This window comes from Mytilus edulis, chromosome 4 (genome assembly GCF_963676685.1).
Source record: "Mytilus edulis chromosome 4, xbMytEdul2.2, whole genome shotgun sequence".
Lineage (NCBI taxonomy): Eukaryota > Metazoa > Mollusca > Bivalvia > Mytilida > Mytilidae > Mytilus > Mytilus edulis.
Window position 1 is genome coordinate 46562215 of NC_092347.1, and position 18961 is coordinate 46581175.

Below are 18961 nucleotides of genomic sequence, written 5' to 3' on the forward strand. Positions count from 1 at the left end.
TACAAAAAATTGATGAATTGTCGACAATGATTAATAATAATAATCATTTATGCCATGCAAAGATATAAAATAACAAAACTTGACGTCACAAATTATATTTTTGTATATGTAATATCTTATCAATGTATTTTGAGATATGAACTTTTATTTTAATGACTCTTGATTAATAAATTAAATCATATCAGATTTCATTTCTTCACTCCTTTTTTTATCCATCCATCATGTCCATATGATATAACGAACATTAACATTGGCTAGTCAAATAGCTGAATTATGGGAGAAAATGAACTATATTTCCAAAGAAGATTTTAAGTCTTCAGCTAAGAAACTCAAACTCAAGATTAAGAATAACGTATTCTAGACATTTCTTTAAATGAAATCAGAAGTTAGAGTGAAACTAAAAGCTTTGAATTAACAAATTGGGTGCATTATATATTGCAGAACATTCTATCGAAATAAGAGATCAATAAATTACCAGAGAAAAACTTCGTAATATTTACACAATGAACTGAGAATGTCTGTACCTACAACTGCAAAATCCATTTTGTCCTTAAAATTGACCTAAATACTTAAAAAAAACTTTCTGCCTAAATAGGAATTGATCCTTGAATAATCTTCAATCAAAGTTAATTAAAGGTGTTGGGGTTTTTTGTCAATATATTGACTAAAAAAGGATGCTCTGAATTAAATCAATCCTATGGCAATGGGTGGTGCTTTTATTCACAATAGTATTATGACAAGAAATTAAGCTTCAAATTATTTTCCACTGTGATTTTTTTTTTGTATTGTAGTTTTCAATAATAAAATTGAGAATTCAATAAATCTACAAATATTCCAAACTACACAAACTTGATTAACTACATGTATGTGAATCTTCATCATATGAAATAGTATTTTTTGCTTGGCTAGATATTTTAGAGCCAATCACTAATGAACAGCTGAAAACAACAATCCACCAAATGTTCATGTTTTCCTATTCTAAAGAACCATAACTCTTGGAGATATCAATCAGCATACTATTAAACATATAATAATGAAGATAAAGTTGGCTTGAACAAGCTTTCAGGCACTGGGACTCTTTCTGATAGGCACTTTGTGACTTTTGAAAGGGTCTTTTTATTATAAAAAAGAAGGTGTGGTATGATCGCCAATGAGTCAACTCTCCACAAGAGACCAAAGGACACAGAAATTAACAGCTATAGGTCACTGTACAGCCTTCAGCAATGAGCAAAGTCCATTCTACATAGTCAGCTATAAAAGACCTCGAAATCACTAATATAAAACAATTCAATTAGTAACGTAGTTTTAGTGCTTAGTACCAATCTGTTGAGTCAAGCACCTGTCTTTTAGTCCTTTTACAGGATAGTTGTTTCTTTTACAATCATTTCCTACTCTTTGATCTTAAATATATCAATATTTATATGCCAGGCTTAATGTCATTTAACAAAATTAAGTAGACCTTGGTTCAGGCAGATAACTCTAAAAATTAGTTATGCGCTTGTTAAAGTCAAGTTTCATCAACGTATTTTAAGCTTTTTCCTGAAACAGATTGGAAGCAGTCCATGTAACCAAGAAGGTTACAATCTATTCATGAAAATGGTTGCCACAAACGTACTGACTATTTCCCTTATCCTAGGTCTACCTTCTTTAGAACCTGGGATACTAAATAAATACCAGTCTATTCTATATTGACCTTAAGAAGTCTTATAATCATTTATATCTTTAGTTTTAGAACTCATTGGCCAATTTGGACTATACACTATGTTATACAAATTTTGCTAAAAACCTTCTAGAGTTATCCAGAAACCATCAAATTTGTTGATTATCCTATTCCCAAGGGACATAACTCCTTATATGTAACAGCCAACATCCCAATAGATTATTGAGACGTGTGCAGAATAACTTTGAAATTTGACACATTGTTACTTGAAGCTAGAACCTTTAGCAAAATTATTAACAAAAGTTAGAAGTTAAAATAATTGAAACTGACAATGTTTAGTCATCTAGATTATCAAATGATTTAATGTAAGTATAAAACTAATTCTCTCTAGACAGCTTTCTTCATCCAATAGCTTATCCTTAGGTCAATCTTTCCTGCCCTTCTTCATTCAAGGTTTCAAAGACAAAAGTATAAACAGGCTATTATTTCAATTGGAATGGAATTATTTTAATTTACAGCTTTTTATTGCTTAATGCAATGCCTTCTTTGAGAACTATACATTTTCAATACTGTATATTCATTATTTATCTCACATTTTTTTCATTCTTCAAAAATTGCAATAATGAATGTACACAATAATTTCTGAATTTACAGTATTCATTTCATAAAGTATAAAATAACATCAACAATGTTTTTGTAACATAACATTGTTATGTGATATTTCTCTGAAAACTGCCAAGTACATGCATGAAGTTTGCCACTTTTAAATTTGACAATTAGAACAACCATGTCTATAACGCAAACACAATTTGCAACAACTTACTACTATTTTCACTAAATACAATTCTTACACTACTATTCAAGTCGTAATTATATGATATTACAAAATTAGGAAGAAAACAGTATATCATTAGATATATGACAGCAGTATACATTCAAACAGTTAAATTTTTTGATTCCCAAACACTACAATTTTACAAACTTGGTACTCACCTATGTGAAAACGTTGTACAATGCTGGTCTTGTCATCTTCCTACAATGAAAACCAAAGACGTCATACCATTTTTAAAACATGTTATAAACCTACATATTTGAACATCATTCTTTATAACTGTATCATTATTTATTGGTCTGCAAAATGTGAATGCTCTTTACATGCCTAACAAGGAACTAAAATATATCAATTTTCCAGACACACCTGTCACTAAAGATTAGCTCCATGTAAGCCTTAAAGTTTGAAAACCTCCTGATAATTGCCTCCTTGTTTAAGGTAATGTTTTACATTGAGCATAATCTTAATAAGTGAAACAGCTGAACGATTTTTTTATAACATCTACAGAATGAAAGGATCTAAGCTGCCTCATCTGACATCAAGCTTTTAAAAATCAGACATTAAAAAATATCAAATCCTTCTTTTTTAGCAAATAGATATATAAGATGTGGTATGAGTGCCAATGAGACAACTCTCCATCCAAGTCACAATTTGTGAAAGTAAACCATTATAGGTCAAAGTATGGTCAGATTTGTTTGTACATTATTTCTATCCACAGACATTAGAATATGGCATGATGAATGACCATGCTGGAATCATGTCACCTGATTAAATCACCTGATCAGGCCATTATGGTTATGTTGTTGTTGTAGTGTTAAAGGAGAATTATCTTAACACCTATATAGCTAAAGTCTTTTAAACACATACTTGATTGGATCTTTAAAGTTTGGTAAAGATTAGATGTCTGACTTGAGATTAAAATCAAATTTCCCAAAATATAAATAGAAAGAAAGGGCATTTATTAAGATGTACATGTAACAATAGCTGTACTTCATCTTGATTTTTTGGAAGGTCTTGGACTTCCTTATAAAGAAACCATACCCTAAAACAGGATCAAAAGGGACTCCCAAATGTATGTGTTTATAGCTGCTGTTACTCAGCCAGGTTAGGAATTTTGAGCTAGTTATATCTAAATAAGCATTCTGAGACTCATAGTATTGCATGTTAATACATAGCCCCCTACCAGTTAAAAAGTAATTGTACTGGAACAAAATGCTAACTTGATGATCTATAACTGCCATGGTGTAAACTATATAACAAGTATATCAATTCAATATCTTCAAGCATGACATAAAAAAGTGTGGACAACTGATTTTCTAAGTTCATTTTCTAAGTCCAGGCAACATATCTCTGCACAAAATCAGCAGACATGAACAAGGTTCAAACTTGATCTGTAATTTGCCACGAAAAAAATATATACCAAATATCATATGATCCATATCTTCAAGCATGACAAAAAATTATGGAAAACTGATTATTTGAGTACATTTTCTAAGACAAACTCTTAACAAAATTAAACCATAACATAATTCGAACTTGATCTGTTACTTTTCAAAATGAAACAATACACCAAATTTAAAATCACAAAGATAAAAAGTATGGAAAACTGATTTACTGGAGAGAAGGCTGGACACACAGTGTGTAAACCTTAAGTCCGCTACAACTTTGTTGCAAGTGGACTAATAAATTGGGAATGTGTCCTTAGGACACAGATGATGACCCCGCTTGACACTACCCAAATTTATACTTGACTGTGTTTTGTAGTAATATGCATTGTTTATATTTTTCATATTAACTCTTGGTTGAGGCAAACTAAAGTTAGAGAACTGAAACCAATTTTGGGATGTATGATATAAACAAATACTAATGTCAAATGAATTTTTCACATTTCTATCTTTTTTGCTATAAAAAAAAACAACACAAAAAATGATATGCTATGGAATCACTTTTTCTTTTGTCTCCACAAATATTGTTTTTTATGAGAATTGAGGAATAAAATCAATTCCAAGTCATTCAGCAATTCATCTTTTATGTATACCTTATCAAACAATTTGGTGACAACAATAGAAACATACAAATTATTCTGATCTTACTAATGTTTGTAAACAGAAAAATTATCTGAAATGATTGTGACAATTCCATGATTGATCAAATTATGGTAGACAATTTCATCACTTGCTACAAATGATGTCACTGCAGACCACTCAAAAATGTACTTTTGTCACACACGCACAACATAACATGCATTTAGAAAGCATTAAATATTGATATAAAATAATCTATTACCTATGTCAACACGTAGCATCACTTACAGGCAGATGTGAAACTATGCCATTCCTTTATTGTTGCTTTCTACACTTCAATCACAATTTCCTGAATTTAAAAATCCTAGTTGGCGGTCAATATATAATTACGAGTTGATAAAACATGCTGTTCTCTCCACCTTTCTTCTCCAACTGAAATAAAGACAACATTGTATTGATTCTTTGCACAGAGATTATCGCTACAGGCCCTTTTATAAATCTTCTATTTGTATTTGATTACGCTTTTAATTAAAACACGGCAATACATTTGTTTGACTGATTCTAACACCTAATGCATGTTTATACAACATTGTGTAAATGGTAAACATTGAAATTCATTTGTTTTATTATTTCAAATAGTACTAGTTGATTCAGTCAAAACAATGAAGGCCATTTAAATAAATGTGTGATGTAGGTGTATAAAAACTATCTTTGGAATAAATAATGTATCCCTTTTTAGCTCTAAGAGTTTAAGTCATACATTTAAAGTATACTGTTTATAATCTCAAAATACTTCTATTTTGCATGATTTGCTGTCTTCACTACATGTATATGCTATAAAAAAGAAGATGTGGTATGATTGCCAATGAGACAACTATCCACAAAAGACCAAAATGACACAGATATTAACAACTATAGGTCACTGTACGGCCTTCAACAATGAGCAAAGCACATACCGCATAGTCAGCTATAATAGGCCCCGATAAGACAATGTAAAACAATTCAAACAAGAAAACAAACGGCCTCATTTATGTAAAAAAATGAACGAAAAACAAATATGTAACACATAAACAAACGACAACCACTGAATTACAGGCCTATACTGTGGATTCATTTATTTTCGTGGGTACCAATTTTTGTGGATTGCGAAAAACTTACATATTCGTGGATATTAAAATTCATTGTTTTGGAAAAGTTCCCATACATTCCTTTGGAAAATTTGTATTCCATTGAACATTGAACTTCGTGGTTCCTTTGTTCCCACGAAATCAACAAAAAATTGGTATCCATGAATATAAATAAATCCACAATTATTCATTTGAAGACTAAAATTCTGCTAGTTGATTTTGTTGTTATTCTTCAATTATACATTTAAGACAATAAATACTTTTAGAGCTGTTTTGGCCAAGAAAAAAGTTAGGTTGTCAAGATACATTGTACACAGACCTCGAGAAAGTGGTTTTATTTTTTTTCTTTCATATACTAGAATGTATATGTATCATAACAATTTAGTCCTTTCCAACACCTACCACAGTGGCAGACCATAATTATTCCTTGGTGACAGATTCTTCACTCAGGCAAAAAGTGGTACTGCTTATATCTTTGTCTTTTGAACTCTGGTGAATAGTTGAATCATTTGCAATGAATCATACCACATATCTCCTTTTAATTAATGTACATATTACATATATACATGTACTGTAAATGTATACTGATGTATATATAAAAGCAGTAACCGATTGTTGGGACAAACAACTAAATATAAATAGGATGTTACTATAAGCATATATAAAAGTTCTATAGACAGTAACATTAATTAATAGTTGGAAATCTTAATCCTGTTTGCTCGGCCTATACATCTTCAAATCTTTTCTGCACTACCAATACTACTGGTAATTCGCACTTAAATGGACATGTGGAATGATCTTGTCTGCTTAATTGACAATAACTAGCTACCATTAAATATATTGATAGTCTTTGAAATAAAGATCTGACTCAATATATCAAGAAAGCTCAATGTGGATCAATGAAACCTGAAAATAAGTTCAAGGTCAAATTATAACTGTCAGATAGATTGAACAAAAGATCTATAGACAAAAGTGTAATTGACCTATTACTAAGAGTAAATTAGAAAGAGATCTGATCTTAAAAACTTTATTGTGACTGGTATATAATTGAACAAGGTAAACTAGAGGCTCTAAAGAGCTAGTGTCGCATGAATACAGATTCAATGAGACTGAATTATAATTCACTTGCAAATGAATAATTCCACAGCAATATTTCTTAGCTTATATTGACCAAATTGAACCAAACTGGCTTCTAAATGTGAATTATTATTTCCCTACGACACTTTCTTTCTTTAATGATTGAACAAAAGTAATCATTTTTAATTTTCTTTAAATCCTGTAGCTAATGCCACTTCAAGACAGGTGAAGTCAATCAACTGACTAAGTAACTGGACTCATTAATATTCTTGAATTTCATTGGTTAACAGGACATGCAGGGGAACCACCAATTTAAATGTTCAAGGAATTACAATTTTTCTTAAGAGATGTATGAAGACCTTGAAAAAACAAAGAAATTAAACATCCACGAAAATTGGTACATGTACCCACAAAAATAAATAAATCCACAGTATCTGATAAAGTTTTACAAGTTATTCATCATTATTAACAGTTTACTGTGAAAATTCACATTTCTAAAATCTAAAGACTAATATGAAATGGATAAATAAATACAGCTGTACTGGCATAGTCAAATTTCAGTTATTGTTTCAAATTCTAAAATGTTCGACAAAAGTGACTCTGAAGTAGTCAGTTTCCATAGACCTTGAAGGAAGGATTTGTCAAATCCACATCATCTTTTATGGTATTTTTTTTTACCTCAATGAAAAATATGCAGACCATTAAAAGTTGAAGAACTCTTTTCTTCTGCATGTCAAACTTTTTCATAGGAAATAATTTTTGATGAATGCACTTGATGGTTTTGCCACAAAATTTACCCTCCCCCTTTTCTCCATTCATGTTGTTATTTCAAGTAAAAGTATATTTAAAACAAAGTTAATAAGCCCTGCTTAGGTCAGGTTTAGCTTCTATTCAATAAAACCATCAAAACTGTATTTCTTTTGTTTGTTTAAGGTTTTGAAGAAAAGTTTTCAAATAAAATCAATACACTTGTGGGTAAAAACCAATATTTACCAACATCTAAAGTAAAATTACTGTCCAGAACTGATCAGACTTGTAGTAAAGGTCAAATCAGGAATGTCTATAAGACATTATGTACACATACAGAAGCCTCATTAAGATGTCCTAGATTTCCAAAACACTTCTTTAAAGGAAATAAAAAATTTACAATGCAGTTGCCACAGTAGTGGTTTTTAAAAATGGATTACAGTGAGCAGAGTTTCTTTATGATATACATGTATATTGTTTGAAATACCAGTATTGAATGTAATTATTTTAAGGGTTCTTTTTTAGTCTTTGAAAAAATCTATTGCTTTTATAATTTGCAAAATTCTTCATCTAAAGTTTCTTGCTGCTAAATTTCATACTCAAAAATGTACAATGTACATACCAACTGGACATTACATGTAAGAAATAACTAATCAATCAATCAATCAATCACAAATACATACATATTACATACTTGTCACTCACAAAACTTTATAAAAAAAAAAAAAAAAAAAAAGACTTTTACATTTTAACAACTGTACAACTGGTGGTGTCAATATCACCTATGGGACATTATTAAAATAATTATAATAGATAAACATACATTTTTGGTTCAAAAAATACATTTATTGCAGGCAAGAGTATGAGATTTTTTCCAAAAACTGTGGATGTTCACAGTATAAATTCTTCTGATTTTCCAAAATTATATGTTTTCTTAACAAAATAGACTTGTGTGTAACAGTAATGGACATGTATGTTTCATACATTATGGTTGCTGATCTTTATCAGTAAAAAATGGACAAAATGCAAAAAATAAATGGTAAAAATCGTCATAAAAGGGCATATTGTTTTAATTGAATATCTTGTTTTACTGTCTGATCATTTTTAATCATTTAAGTTTCTGTCTATCTATTATAATTTTTAAAATATAAGACAAAAAGGCAATGCAAAAAATTGGTAAAATCGCGACTAAAAGAGCATTAACTTTAATTTAGTAAGGAGTGGACTGACTATTTCAGCCCTGTTAACTTTTTGTATATATGTAAGTGAGCTAAAAATCTATTTAACAAATTTACAAGTACAACAAATGTATAACATTTCTGATTTCATTACTTGAACATGTTGAAAAAAATCATCACTGATAGTGATAGGACTATTTCAGAAAAAAATTGAAGCCAATGTATTGCAGAACTCTCTTTTCACCTTCCTAGACAAAATTGAGTAGAGCTTACACATGTGTTAAGAACTTGCCACATACATCATGGAATTAAAACAAGATATTTTGTGTTGAGTACAAAAATGTACATCATAAAGGTTGGAAAAACATAAAAATTTAAATATTTTAATGAAGATTCATAAGGTTGGATCAATGAATGTTAGGGATGACATCAAAAAAGTTCAATGAAGGATAAAAAACTTAATTCACATAGTTTTTTCACTGACACCCCCCCCCCCCCCCCCTCCCCCCTCTTAACTTATTAATTTGGGAAAAATTTATTGACCAATAGGGATATATGTAAAATCGCTTTTAGATAAACAAAACTTGAAGCAATGTTGACCCCCACCCCCAAACTATTAAATTTAAGTTTTTTATCCTACATCGATCTTTTGATGTCGTCCCTTATAGGCTTATAATTATTGATGTATTGCTAGTATTATTTTTTTAAATCTTCTTATGAGTGTTATTATATACCACTTCACTGGTAATATAAAGTAAAATTTTATATCATTAATGAATTATAACACATTTTGACAATTGTTGTAAATTCAATGTCAATGATCAATTAAACAAAGGTATATTTTCACTACAAAGTATGTAAATGTATATATACTTGACAGTTGATTAAAGGTTGGATCTTTAAAGGAAAATAATCAGCAATTTCATTGACAAATATGAGGCATGACAAAGTCTTTTATAAGGTTCACTTCAAATCCCCTCAAATTACAAAATCGGATCTGTTCTTTATCCGGCAATGGACATTTGAGCGCATTGACAGGACATTTGAGCGAAAAAAAAAGGACGTTTGAGCGCCAAAGTATAGGACATTTGAGCGCCTAAATTTTAGGACATTTGAGCGAAAATAAGAATAAGCGTAGGACATTTGAGCGAAAACAAGTCTTGGATAGAGAATTGTCTTATTGGCAATCATACCACATTTTCTTACGAATATAGTTCATTAAATGAGGAGTTTACCAACAAAAAGATTAAAACATATTTTAATTGTAAAAAACAAAGCACTAAAAACAAAGCACAGTCATAAAACAGGAGTTTACCAACAAAAAGATTAAAACATCTTTTAATTGTAAACAAAGCACTAAAAACAAAGCACTGTCATAAAACATAAAACTCGGCAACGGCATTATTTACAAGTCTGTTCGGGCTTGGAACTTATATCCCAGGCTTCTGACATAAAAATCCCTCGTAATTTCCTGCTGGCAGTATTTCGAATGCAAATCCCGGAGATTCTGTTCCTTCTCCTTTTCTGTTCGGCTCTGCGGTGCATCAATGTTCAAACTCCGAATTTTTATGTAAGTCACAGATTGCAATTTGATAATAGTGTCAAGGAAAATATAAATTGATGGATGACTGTGATAGAACTGCTCGTTATAATGGGCATGAAATGATTCGGGCCCATTGTTAGTACGTTATAACGAGGATGGAACTTCGGCCCAGAGATGAGGGGGAAATAACGATTCATCTGTTATATAAGTATCAGTCAGGTAATCTGCAAATTCTATACAAGGCTTGTCGTTAGGTACAACGGCCATAAAATCTTCTACGAAACAGTCGGCTACTTCGTCTGGAGCTAAAAAGGCTATCCCAAAAATCCCTTTAAGCCATTTACTAATGTCTGAATCAAGCTCTTTGTATTGTTGACTAAGTCCAACTTTCTGGATTTTTCGCCACCAGGCTTGGCCTAAGTGAAACCTACAGCATTTGATCTCTATAGACGGGAAAAAATCCTTCATAACTTTCATTACCCGTTCTTCAAAATCGACGTGTACTGCTTTCGGTTGAAGTGTGTGACCTTGATCGGAACATAGCTTGACAATTGAGGAAAAGCAATTCACGTAAATTTCTTCAGACTTTCCAGGAAGTAAGCAGAATACAAGAGGGACATAATTTCCTTTGTTATAGCCATGAATAGTATATAACTGTTTAAAGAACTTTGGGCAATATTTGTAAGTACCATCCATAAAAATTTCCGGCACACTGCATAAACATTCAAGATTGGTTGGACACGTAAGAATAATTATACCAGTTTGTTCATCATTAAACTGCACAAAATTTTCAAATTTATTTGACTGAATATTAATCTTCTTTAATGATTGGTGTGTTTCCTCTCTAGATTTAGGAAGTGCAGGGTGAGATTTACGCCTCTTTCTATATATAGCCTTTGAAACGCTGCCAATGTCTTCAGACTTTAGATTTGCTTCATCCATGTTCTGTAACTCTGTACGGATAATTTTTGAAGGACGTTGAGCAATATCATCATCCGCTTTTCTTTTTGATCGTACCCGCAGCAAGTGACGTTCATTGTCACGATCACTGGTATCATGGTTATGAGTATTTTTCTGTTGAATTATAACGGTTCCGGTACAATCCGTCCTCAGTCTTGCTTTGCAACCTTTTGCCTGAAAAATATTGAAAGGACAAATACAATTGAAGTGTTTAAATGCTTTTTCATTTGCTATTGCAAGACATAAAAATAAGATGTAGTATGAAATGAAATGAAATGAAATTCATAACATGTTTAGAATGGGAACACCACAGACATTTATGTGTTTAGCTTCTAAACATTTTCCTAAACATGTTTAGGCTCTAAGCACAATTTTTACAGTGTATTGTATGAATATTGTAAAGTGCCTAGAAAATCAACCTAACAATGTTATATAGGTTACAGTACGACCTTCAACATGGAGCCTTGATACCTAACCCTATATGTGGTAGCTTATATTCAAATGTGTTAAAAAATTAATCTAAAGGAGGTATAAGATAGACATATAATGATATAGATATAAATCAAAATTAAAAGAAGTTATGGAAGTTGAAGCGTAACAGACGAACAAGTAGTTTACATTAACATTAAATTTGTAAAAAAAGGTACTTACTGTACATCTCCAGGATATTTCTTCTCCTTTTAGTGTTTTGTCCACTCTATATCGGAAACTGTCACAAACAAGGCTTCTTTTTCCCTTATTAGTCTCGGTCAAAATACTATCCATTTTAACATGTACATGTATTATTAGTATTAAGATTTCAAGTGCCAAGGGACATTTCACTTTATAGATATATATATAAGAATTTTAGAACAAAGAAAATTTGCATAGCCAATGAATTATAGTAGAATTGATTGGTAAATAGAGATCAACTTAGGATTTCACTTACATAAACCAGCCAGAACCGGTCGAATTACTCGGGTGTGAAATAAAATAAAAAATATTTATAACTAAATCTTACTTTTTTTTCTTACTTTTAAAAAAAAATCTTAATTCGTGTAAAATTATCAGGGAAAATTTCGCTCAAATGTCCTGTCTGAAAACTCAGGTAAGGTTAATATCCCGGCGCTCAAATGTCCTATGAAGTCGGCGCTCAAATGACCCTATGTGCTTTTTTCTTTTTCGCTCAAATGTCCTATGCCCTCTTTATCAGTCTTTGACTAAAAAAGTCTATTGATCACATTTTTTCAATTTCAAAATCATTGACCTTAATTCCAAAATAGAACCAATCACAAGCCCAGTAGTCAGTACTTTTTGTGCTCTCATGAAGTGTCATTGATATGGTTATATTTATAAATTACTGTTTACAAATTTTTTAATTTTTTGAAATACTAAGGATTTTCTACCTCAGACATAAATTACCTTAGCTGTATTTGGCAAAACTTTTAGGAATTTTGGTCCTAAATGCTCTTCAACTTCGTACTTTATTTGGCCTTTTTAACTTTTTTGGATTCGAGCGTCACTGATGAGTCTTTTGTAGACGAAACGCTCGTTACTAAATTTAGTCCTGGTATCTATGATGAGTTTATTTACTAAAACAACTTCTTGTTTGGATCAAGTTTTGCAAAAACACAGGCCACTAGTAATGATCTGAGGGAGACATTTTTGTTTCAAATAAAGAAAAGTCATAAAAATGCTGTTTATAGAAACTTTAAAGTCATATGAAACCTCAAATTTAAAAAAAATGATGCATATGTTTTTTATAACAAAATGGATAGTTGTCATTATTTAACTTATGTACATATACTTTTTTCTGAAGAAAATTCTTTAATTTGTACACATTTAGAAGAAGTTTACTTGTTTTTTAATTGCTTGCTTCCAGTAAGCATTGTCTGATAATTCGCCAACATATTTTCCGTGTGCAAAGTGACCTTAGCGTGAACCTTCTTGTAAAAATCTGTAGATCAAAATACACATGGATTTTTCACTGAAATAAACTATTATCTGATTGTACATGTAAACATGTGCTCAATATCCATTCTTTTTGTTGAATGTTTACTATAAGGTGAAAATCGGTAAACTTCAGAGTCAAAACACAGCATTTAATGAGCTGCCATATTTGCTAAATCATAACAGACACAGAGAGAAAACGATTAAACGATATATTTGCGTAAAAAAATTATAAAATTGTGTACAGAGGACTAAGTGTACTGTATGATATATACATGTACATGCATTGCTTCAAGAATTGGATAAACATTATTATTCACCAGTCACTCGTTTCATATGACCTAAACCATTATTTAAACATGTCTCTTTGAAAAGTTTTATGTACATACAATAAATTGGTTTTCCCATCAACTGATTTGGGATGTCATGAAAAAGCTGTGTAATTTTGAAACTTATCACTTATTAGGAATTAAATAAATAGCAAGGAGTTCAATTGATTTACAGGACATATGTGCAGGGGTGTGGAAATGCTATGCCTGACTCGTACATTTTAACACCCGGACAAGTAATTATTTGGTTGCCCGTGCACAAGTAAAATAATATACAAGACAAAGTTAAAATTCAGCAAAAATATAGGATTAATTTCAAAACGTATAAAGATGTTAAATTTATGTAAAACAAACCAATAATCAGAGAGTAAAAACATATATTTAAGTATAAACATCAATATTCATGACGATAAATATTACATAACTCCGGTTATAGATCGATTACCAAAATGAGTAAAAATAAGTATGCAAACCCGAGTCGCGCAATATTGCATTGGCTTAGTCCATTGACCAGGGATCGTCCATTATGTTTTATCCACTATTCATTGGAAGTGTCATTTCTTAAGATTTTGAATCAAGATTCAGATTGATGAATACTTTTAAAATAAAACATCGGGAAAGCAAGACAAAAAGAATGAGTCAAGTCGAAAGCATGAAATGCAACGGAGATGGTCAAGGTGTAAAAAAAAAAATACGGAAGCGAGAATATCAGACATCGTGAATATCAGATTACCCCTTGGAAAGAAAATTATTCAGATAATAAGTTTTGTTTTTGTCTTATTTATAGATCAAAGGCAACCTTATGTGTTGTCTAAGTGGTAAATAGAAGTGTTCAACTACCAAGAAAAAACCAAGTGTGTCAGTTGATGAAATAATTAGTTAATCTATTATTTAGTTTCCATTTCTTTACTCACTGTCCTCTAAATTTAGTATATGTAGTGTACTTACTGGCTACGGTTCATTCAACCTATGCCAACATTTTGAAATTTAGGTATAAAATTGTATGAAAAAATGTTGGCATAGGTTGAATAATTTGTTACAGATTAAGTGTTATAAAAACATTAATTAATTAGGGGCTAATCAATCTACAACCAGTTTAAACCTAGCTTTAAAGTATACTCAATATACAATTTTTACAAGTACTAGAGAAAATGTTGGTTATTGTGTGTGTTGAGGATCTCTATTTCATATAGGAATAAGGTTTAAAATTAATATAATGAAATAATGGGGGAAAAAGGATTTTATAATTCTTATTAAAGAAACAATCATCTAGTCATATTAAATAACTATCAGTGAATAATATAAAAGTCTCAGAAGTCATACTATAAGATATGGTGCTGCATCTGCACAATCAACTGGTGTCATGTTGTTATCCTTGAGTCTCTGTGGCAAGTTTCATAAAACTACCCCATGAGTAAGATGTCTTAGGATGGTTTTACGGTATATATTCTAGTCCTTAGTTGGTTTCACAAAATGGTCCTAAATTTTGACATCTTTTAAAGTTCGTCACAAAGTAAGGACTACACAACAGTTTTCTTATGATGGTCTTAGGATAGTCACAAGTTTGTTTATATAAATTACTCTCATTTTTAATATTAATTTTGCAAATTATCTTTTTTATTATGAAGGGCCCCACAATTACTAGTGTTTAACCATTCAAAAGGGTTAAACAACAGTCTAAGCATAGATTTAATACATGGGTATTACATCTATGGTCTAAGTATGTTTCATATAAAATACAAGAAAATAATGATCAATATTTATTATACAAATCTGCACAAATGAAATAGCTTTTTTAACTCGTTTTCTCAAGTATAGTTATACCTAGTAAGTGTTTAATTTTAGATTTTTTTTTATTATTATTAATTTAATATTTATTTCAGCACAATTTTGCTAGTATTTGACAATTTTTTTCTTTTTAGAGAAAAAATTATAATTCTATTTTTACTACAACACAATTTTGCAAATACTTTAGTTTCTGAGTTTTAAAAGAGTAATATTTAATGCTTAAATATACTGACTGTATTTTACCTTTTATTAATTAAAAATTGCTATAACAACACCTATTGTATTTTGTTTGTAGGCATAGGTTGAATATATTTTTATCAAATGTTGGCATAGGTTGAAGACACCCTGGCTACAATTTTTATTAAAAAACAATGTTGCAAACTTGTCCTTTACATGTCATTTCATTTAGTTGGTTTGCTTTTGAGTTTCTGTCCCATTGATGTTATAAACCCATTTCCAACATTCCTAAATTTTTACACATATAAACCAATTGATTTCACTGATTTGTTTGGGATGCAAAACAGTGCTAAGAATCATATATTAGCTACCAATAAAATACTACAATATCTATTGGGACCATCAGGGCAAAATAAACTTTTTTTCCGGACAAGTAAAATTTACAGTTTTACTTGCCCAGGGACAAGTGCTCACAACAAATATTTCCACACCCCTGATGTGTATATGGATATCATAGTACTTGGCATTTTGCACATACATTTTGTAAAATACTTAATGTTAGACTAAGCAATACACCTGTCAATACATGTATGATAGCTATATATACATATATATATAGACATACTATCAGTCTACCAGCATATTTACTTTTGGCAACCTCAGCATAAAAAAGACCCACATATTAAACAACTGCAAGTGTTTTAACTTAAAAGAAGCAAATGCAAACTACACATATATACTGTAAATTTCTGACACAAAATAAATGTGGTGAAAGATTATTTAAATTTGAAATGGGTTAAAATATTTGTATTAATTTTTAATTGAAGATTTCTTGCAATTGCCCAATACTGTGATATTGTGCAATACTGTGTTACAGCGCAATACTGTGCTATTGTGCAATAGAAGATTTCTATTTACAATTGAAAGTTTCTTGCTATTGTGCAATAGTGTGCTACATGTATTGGTGCTATTGCCCAATGCTACGTGAAGAGTTCTTGCTATTGTGCAATCCTGTGCAATTCAAGGTTTTATGATATTGGGCAATACCATACTATATCAGTTTTTTTTGCTTTTATATAGAAAGCAGAAATAATCAATGGAAAAATGGAAAATTTTAAGGGGAAAAAAATATGAATTTAAAAATCACTCATTTTTTTTTTTTGCACACATTTAAATGGAGAGATGATATGTGTTTGGCAAATTGAAAATGACACAACTGTCCATCTGTATCCTACATGTAAGGGCAGTTCAGATGTTAACAACCTTAGGTTATCCTACGTTCCACAACAAAATACAAGTCATATTGACACCTATACATGTAATTTGTATATTACACATACCTGCTAACCTCTGAAACCTTGACAGAGGGAGATTCCCCTTCAGCTATGACAGCTGAGTCAGAGTGGGAGATTTTGCATGAACAACATTTTCAAGTGAAATGTATGACCTGTTTATTTACAATGTATTCATCTACAAAACACACATACATTTGTAAGAGTTATTAAATATACTTTATTTCTATAAATAAGGTTTTATCCTTTACAAGATGTGTTGTTTGTTTCTTTCCTTTTCAATCATTCATCTTTGGACTTTTGCATCCATCAGGACACCTTTTCTATAAGAACCTTTGTTTCAAGTGTTCAACCATATTGTCACAGAAGGTACATTTTTTTTTTGTAAAACTGAGAATGGAAATGGGGAATGTGTCAAAGAGACAAAAACCCGACCATAGAACAGACAACAGCAGAAGGTCACCAACAGGTCTTCAATGTGCATTATCTATGCATATTCACATTTCTTTAAAATTTGTTCAATACATTTACTATGAATCTCTATTCAAACATTGAATAATTCTTTTAAGTGATTTTTTAAATTTATTATTTTTGTGACGTCCTAAGCATAAAAAAAAACAGATGCTCCGCAGGGCGTAGCTTTATACGACCGCAGAGGTTGAACCCTGAACGGTTGGGGCAAGTATGGACACAACATTCAAGCTGGATTCAGCTCTAAATTTGGATTGTGATTAAATAGTTGACACAGCATAGGTTTCTGACACAGAATGAATGTGTTCTAATGAACTTAAAATTTTTGTTTTCTCTTAGAGCAATTCACTATGCTGTTGAATATTAATCCTCTCAAAAAAATGTTTGAAGAAATTTTCTTTTTTATTTATGAAATTTCAAATGAGAAAAATTGAACCCAATTTTTTTAATCACATCCCCCTTTCCCTTATTCCAAAACTAATCTCAATTAAAATTTCTAATGGAGTTTGCAACAATAACTACTCATTTAAATACATCATAAAATATTAAGATGTAAAAAAACTGCTTGTTATCACTGAATGGTAAAGATTATTTTAATTTATCAGTTGGTAGTAAAAAGTGAATATACATTGTATATTGTATATAACAAAGATTTAAGTTGATTCTGGACAAAGAAAGATAACTCCAATTAAAAAAAAATCTTGCTATTGCACAATATTTTGCAATTAGATATTTCTTGCTTACTATTCTGGACAAAGAAAGATAACTCTAATTAAAAAAAAATTTGCTATTTCACAATATTGTGCAATTAGATATTTCTTGCCATTGCGCAATACTGTGCAATTGAAAAGACTTGCTATTGCACAATACTTAATATAATAATTTTAGATCCTGATTTGGACCAACTTGAAAACTGGGCCCATAATAAAAAATCTAAGTACATTTTTGGATTCAGCATATCAAAGAACCCCAAGATTTCAATTTTTGTTAAAATCAGACTAATTTAATTTTGGACCCTTTGGACTTTAGTGTAGACCAATTTGAAAACAGGACCAAAAATGAAGAATCTACATACACAGTTAGATTTGGTATATCAAAGAACCCCATTTATTCAATTTTTGATGAAATCAAACAAAGTTTAATTTTGGACCCCGATTTGGACCAACTTGAAAACTGGGCCAATAATCAAGAATCTAAGTACATTTTTAGATTCAGCATATCAAAGAACCTAACTGATTCATTTTTTGTCAAAATCAAACTAAGTTTAATTTTGGACCCTTTGGACCTTAATGTAGACCAATTTGAAAACGGGACCAAAAGTTAAGAATCTACATACACAGTCATGACAGTTAGATTCGGCATATCAAAGAACCCCAATTATTCAATTTTGATGAAATCAAACAAAGTTTAATTTTGGACCCTTTGGGCCCCTTATTCTGTTGGGACCAAAACTCCCAAAATCAATACCAACCTTCCTTTTATGGTCATAAACCTTGTGTTTAAATTTCATAGATTTCTATTTACTTATACTAACATTATGGTGCGAAAACCAAGAAAAATGCTTATTTGGGTCCCTTTTTGGCCCCTAATTCCTAAACTGTTTGGACCTAAACTCCCAAAATCAATACCAACCTTCCTTTTGTAGTCATTAACATTGTGTTTAAATTTCATTGATTTCTATTTACTTAAACTAAAGTTATTGTGCGAAAACCAAGAATAATGCTTATTTGGGCCCTTTTTTGGCCCCTAATTCCTAAACTGTTGAAACCAAAACTCCCAAAATCAATCCCAACCGTTCTTTTGTGGTCATAAACCTTGTGTCAAAAT

The 18961-nt window shown here is 30.7% G+C and overlaps 2 protein-coding genes across 2 annotated transcripts in view; both read right to left on the reverse strand.

The window, feature by feature from the left end:
- The window catches only part of LOC139519829 (GRAM domain-containing protein 2B-like), a 71873-nt gene that overhangs the window by 50253 nt on the left and 2659 nt on the right, over positions 1-18961 (reverse strand). The window contains exons 2-3 of the mRNA XM_071312106.1: positions 4779-4948; positions 2654-2693 (exon numbers count right to left, since the gene is read on the reverse strand). The gene's annotated coding sequence lies outside the window, so the exon portion shown is untranslated. The remainder of the gene's footprint in view (positions 1-2653; positions 2694-4778; positions 4949-18961) is intronic.
- Positions 9888-12333, reverse strand: LOC139519831 (uncharacterized). The gene is made up of 2 exons (XM_071312109.1): positions 11800-12333; positions 9888-11322 (listed from the first exon to the last, which is right to left on the reverse strand). Exons 1-2 carry the CDS (start codon positions 11911-11913, stop codon positions 10333-10335), a joined length of 1104 nt encoding a protein of 367 aa, XP_071168210.1. The 5' UTR covers positions 11914-12333; the 3' UTR covers positions 9888-10332.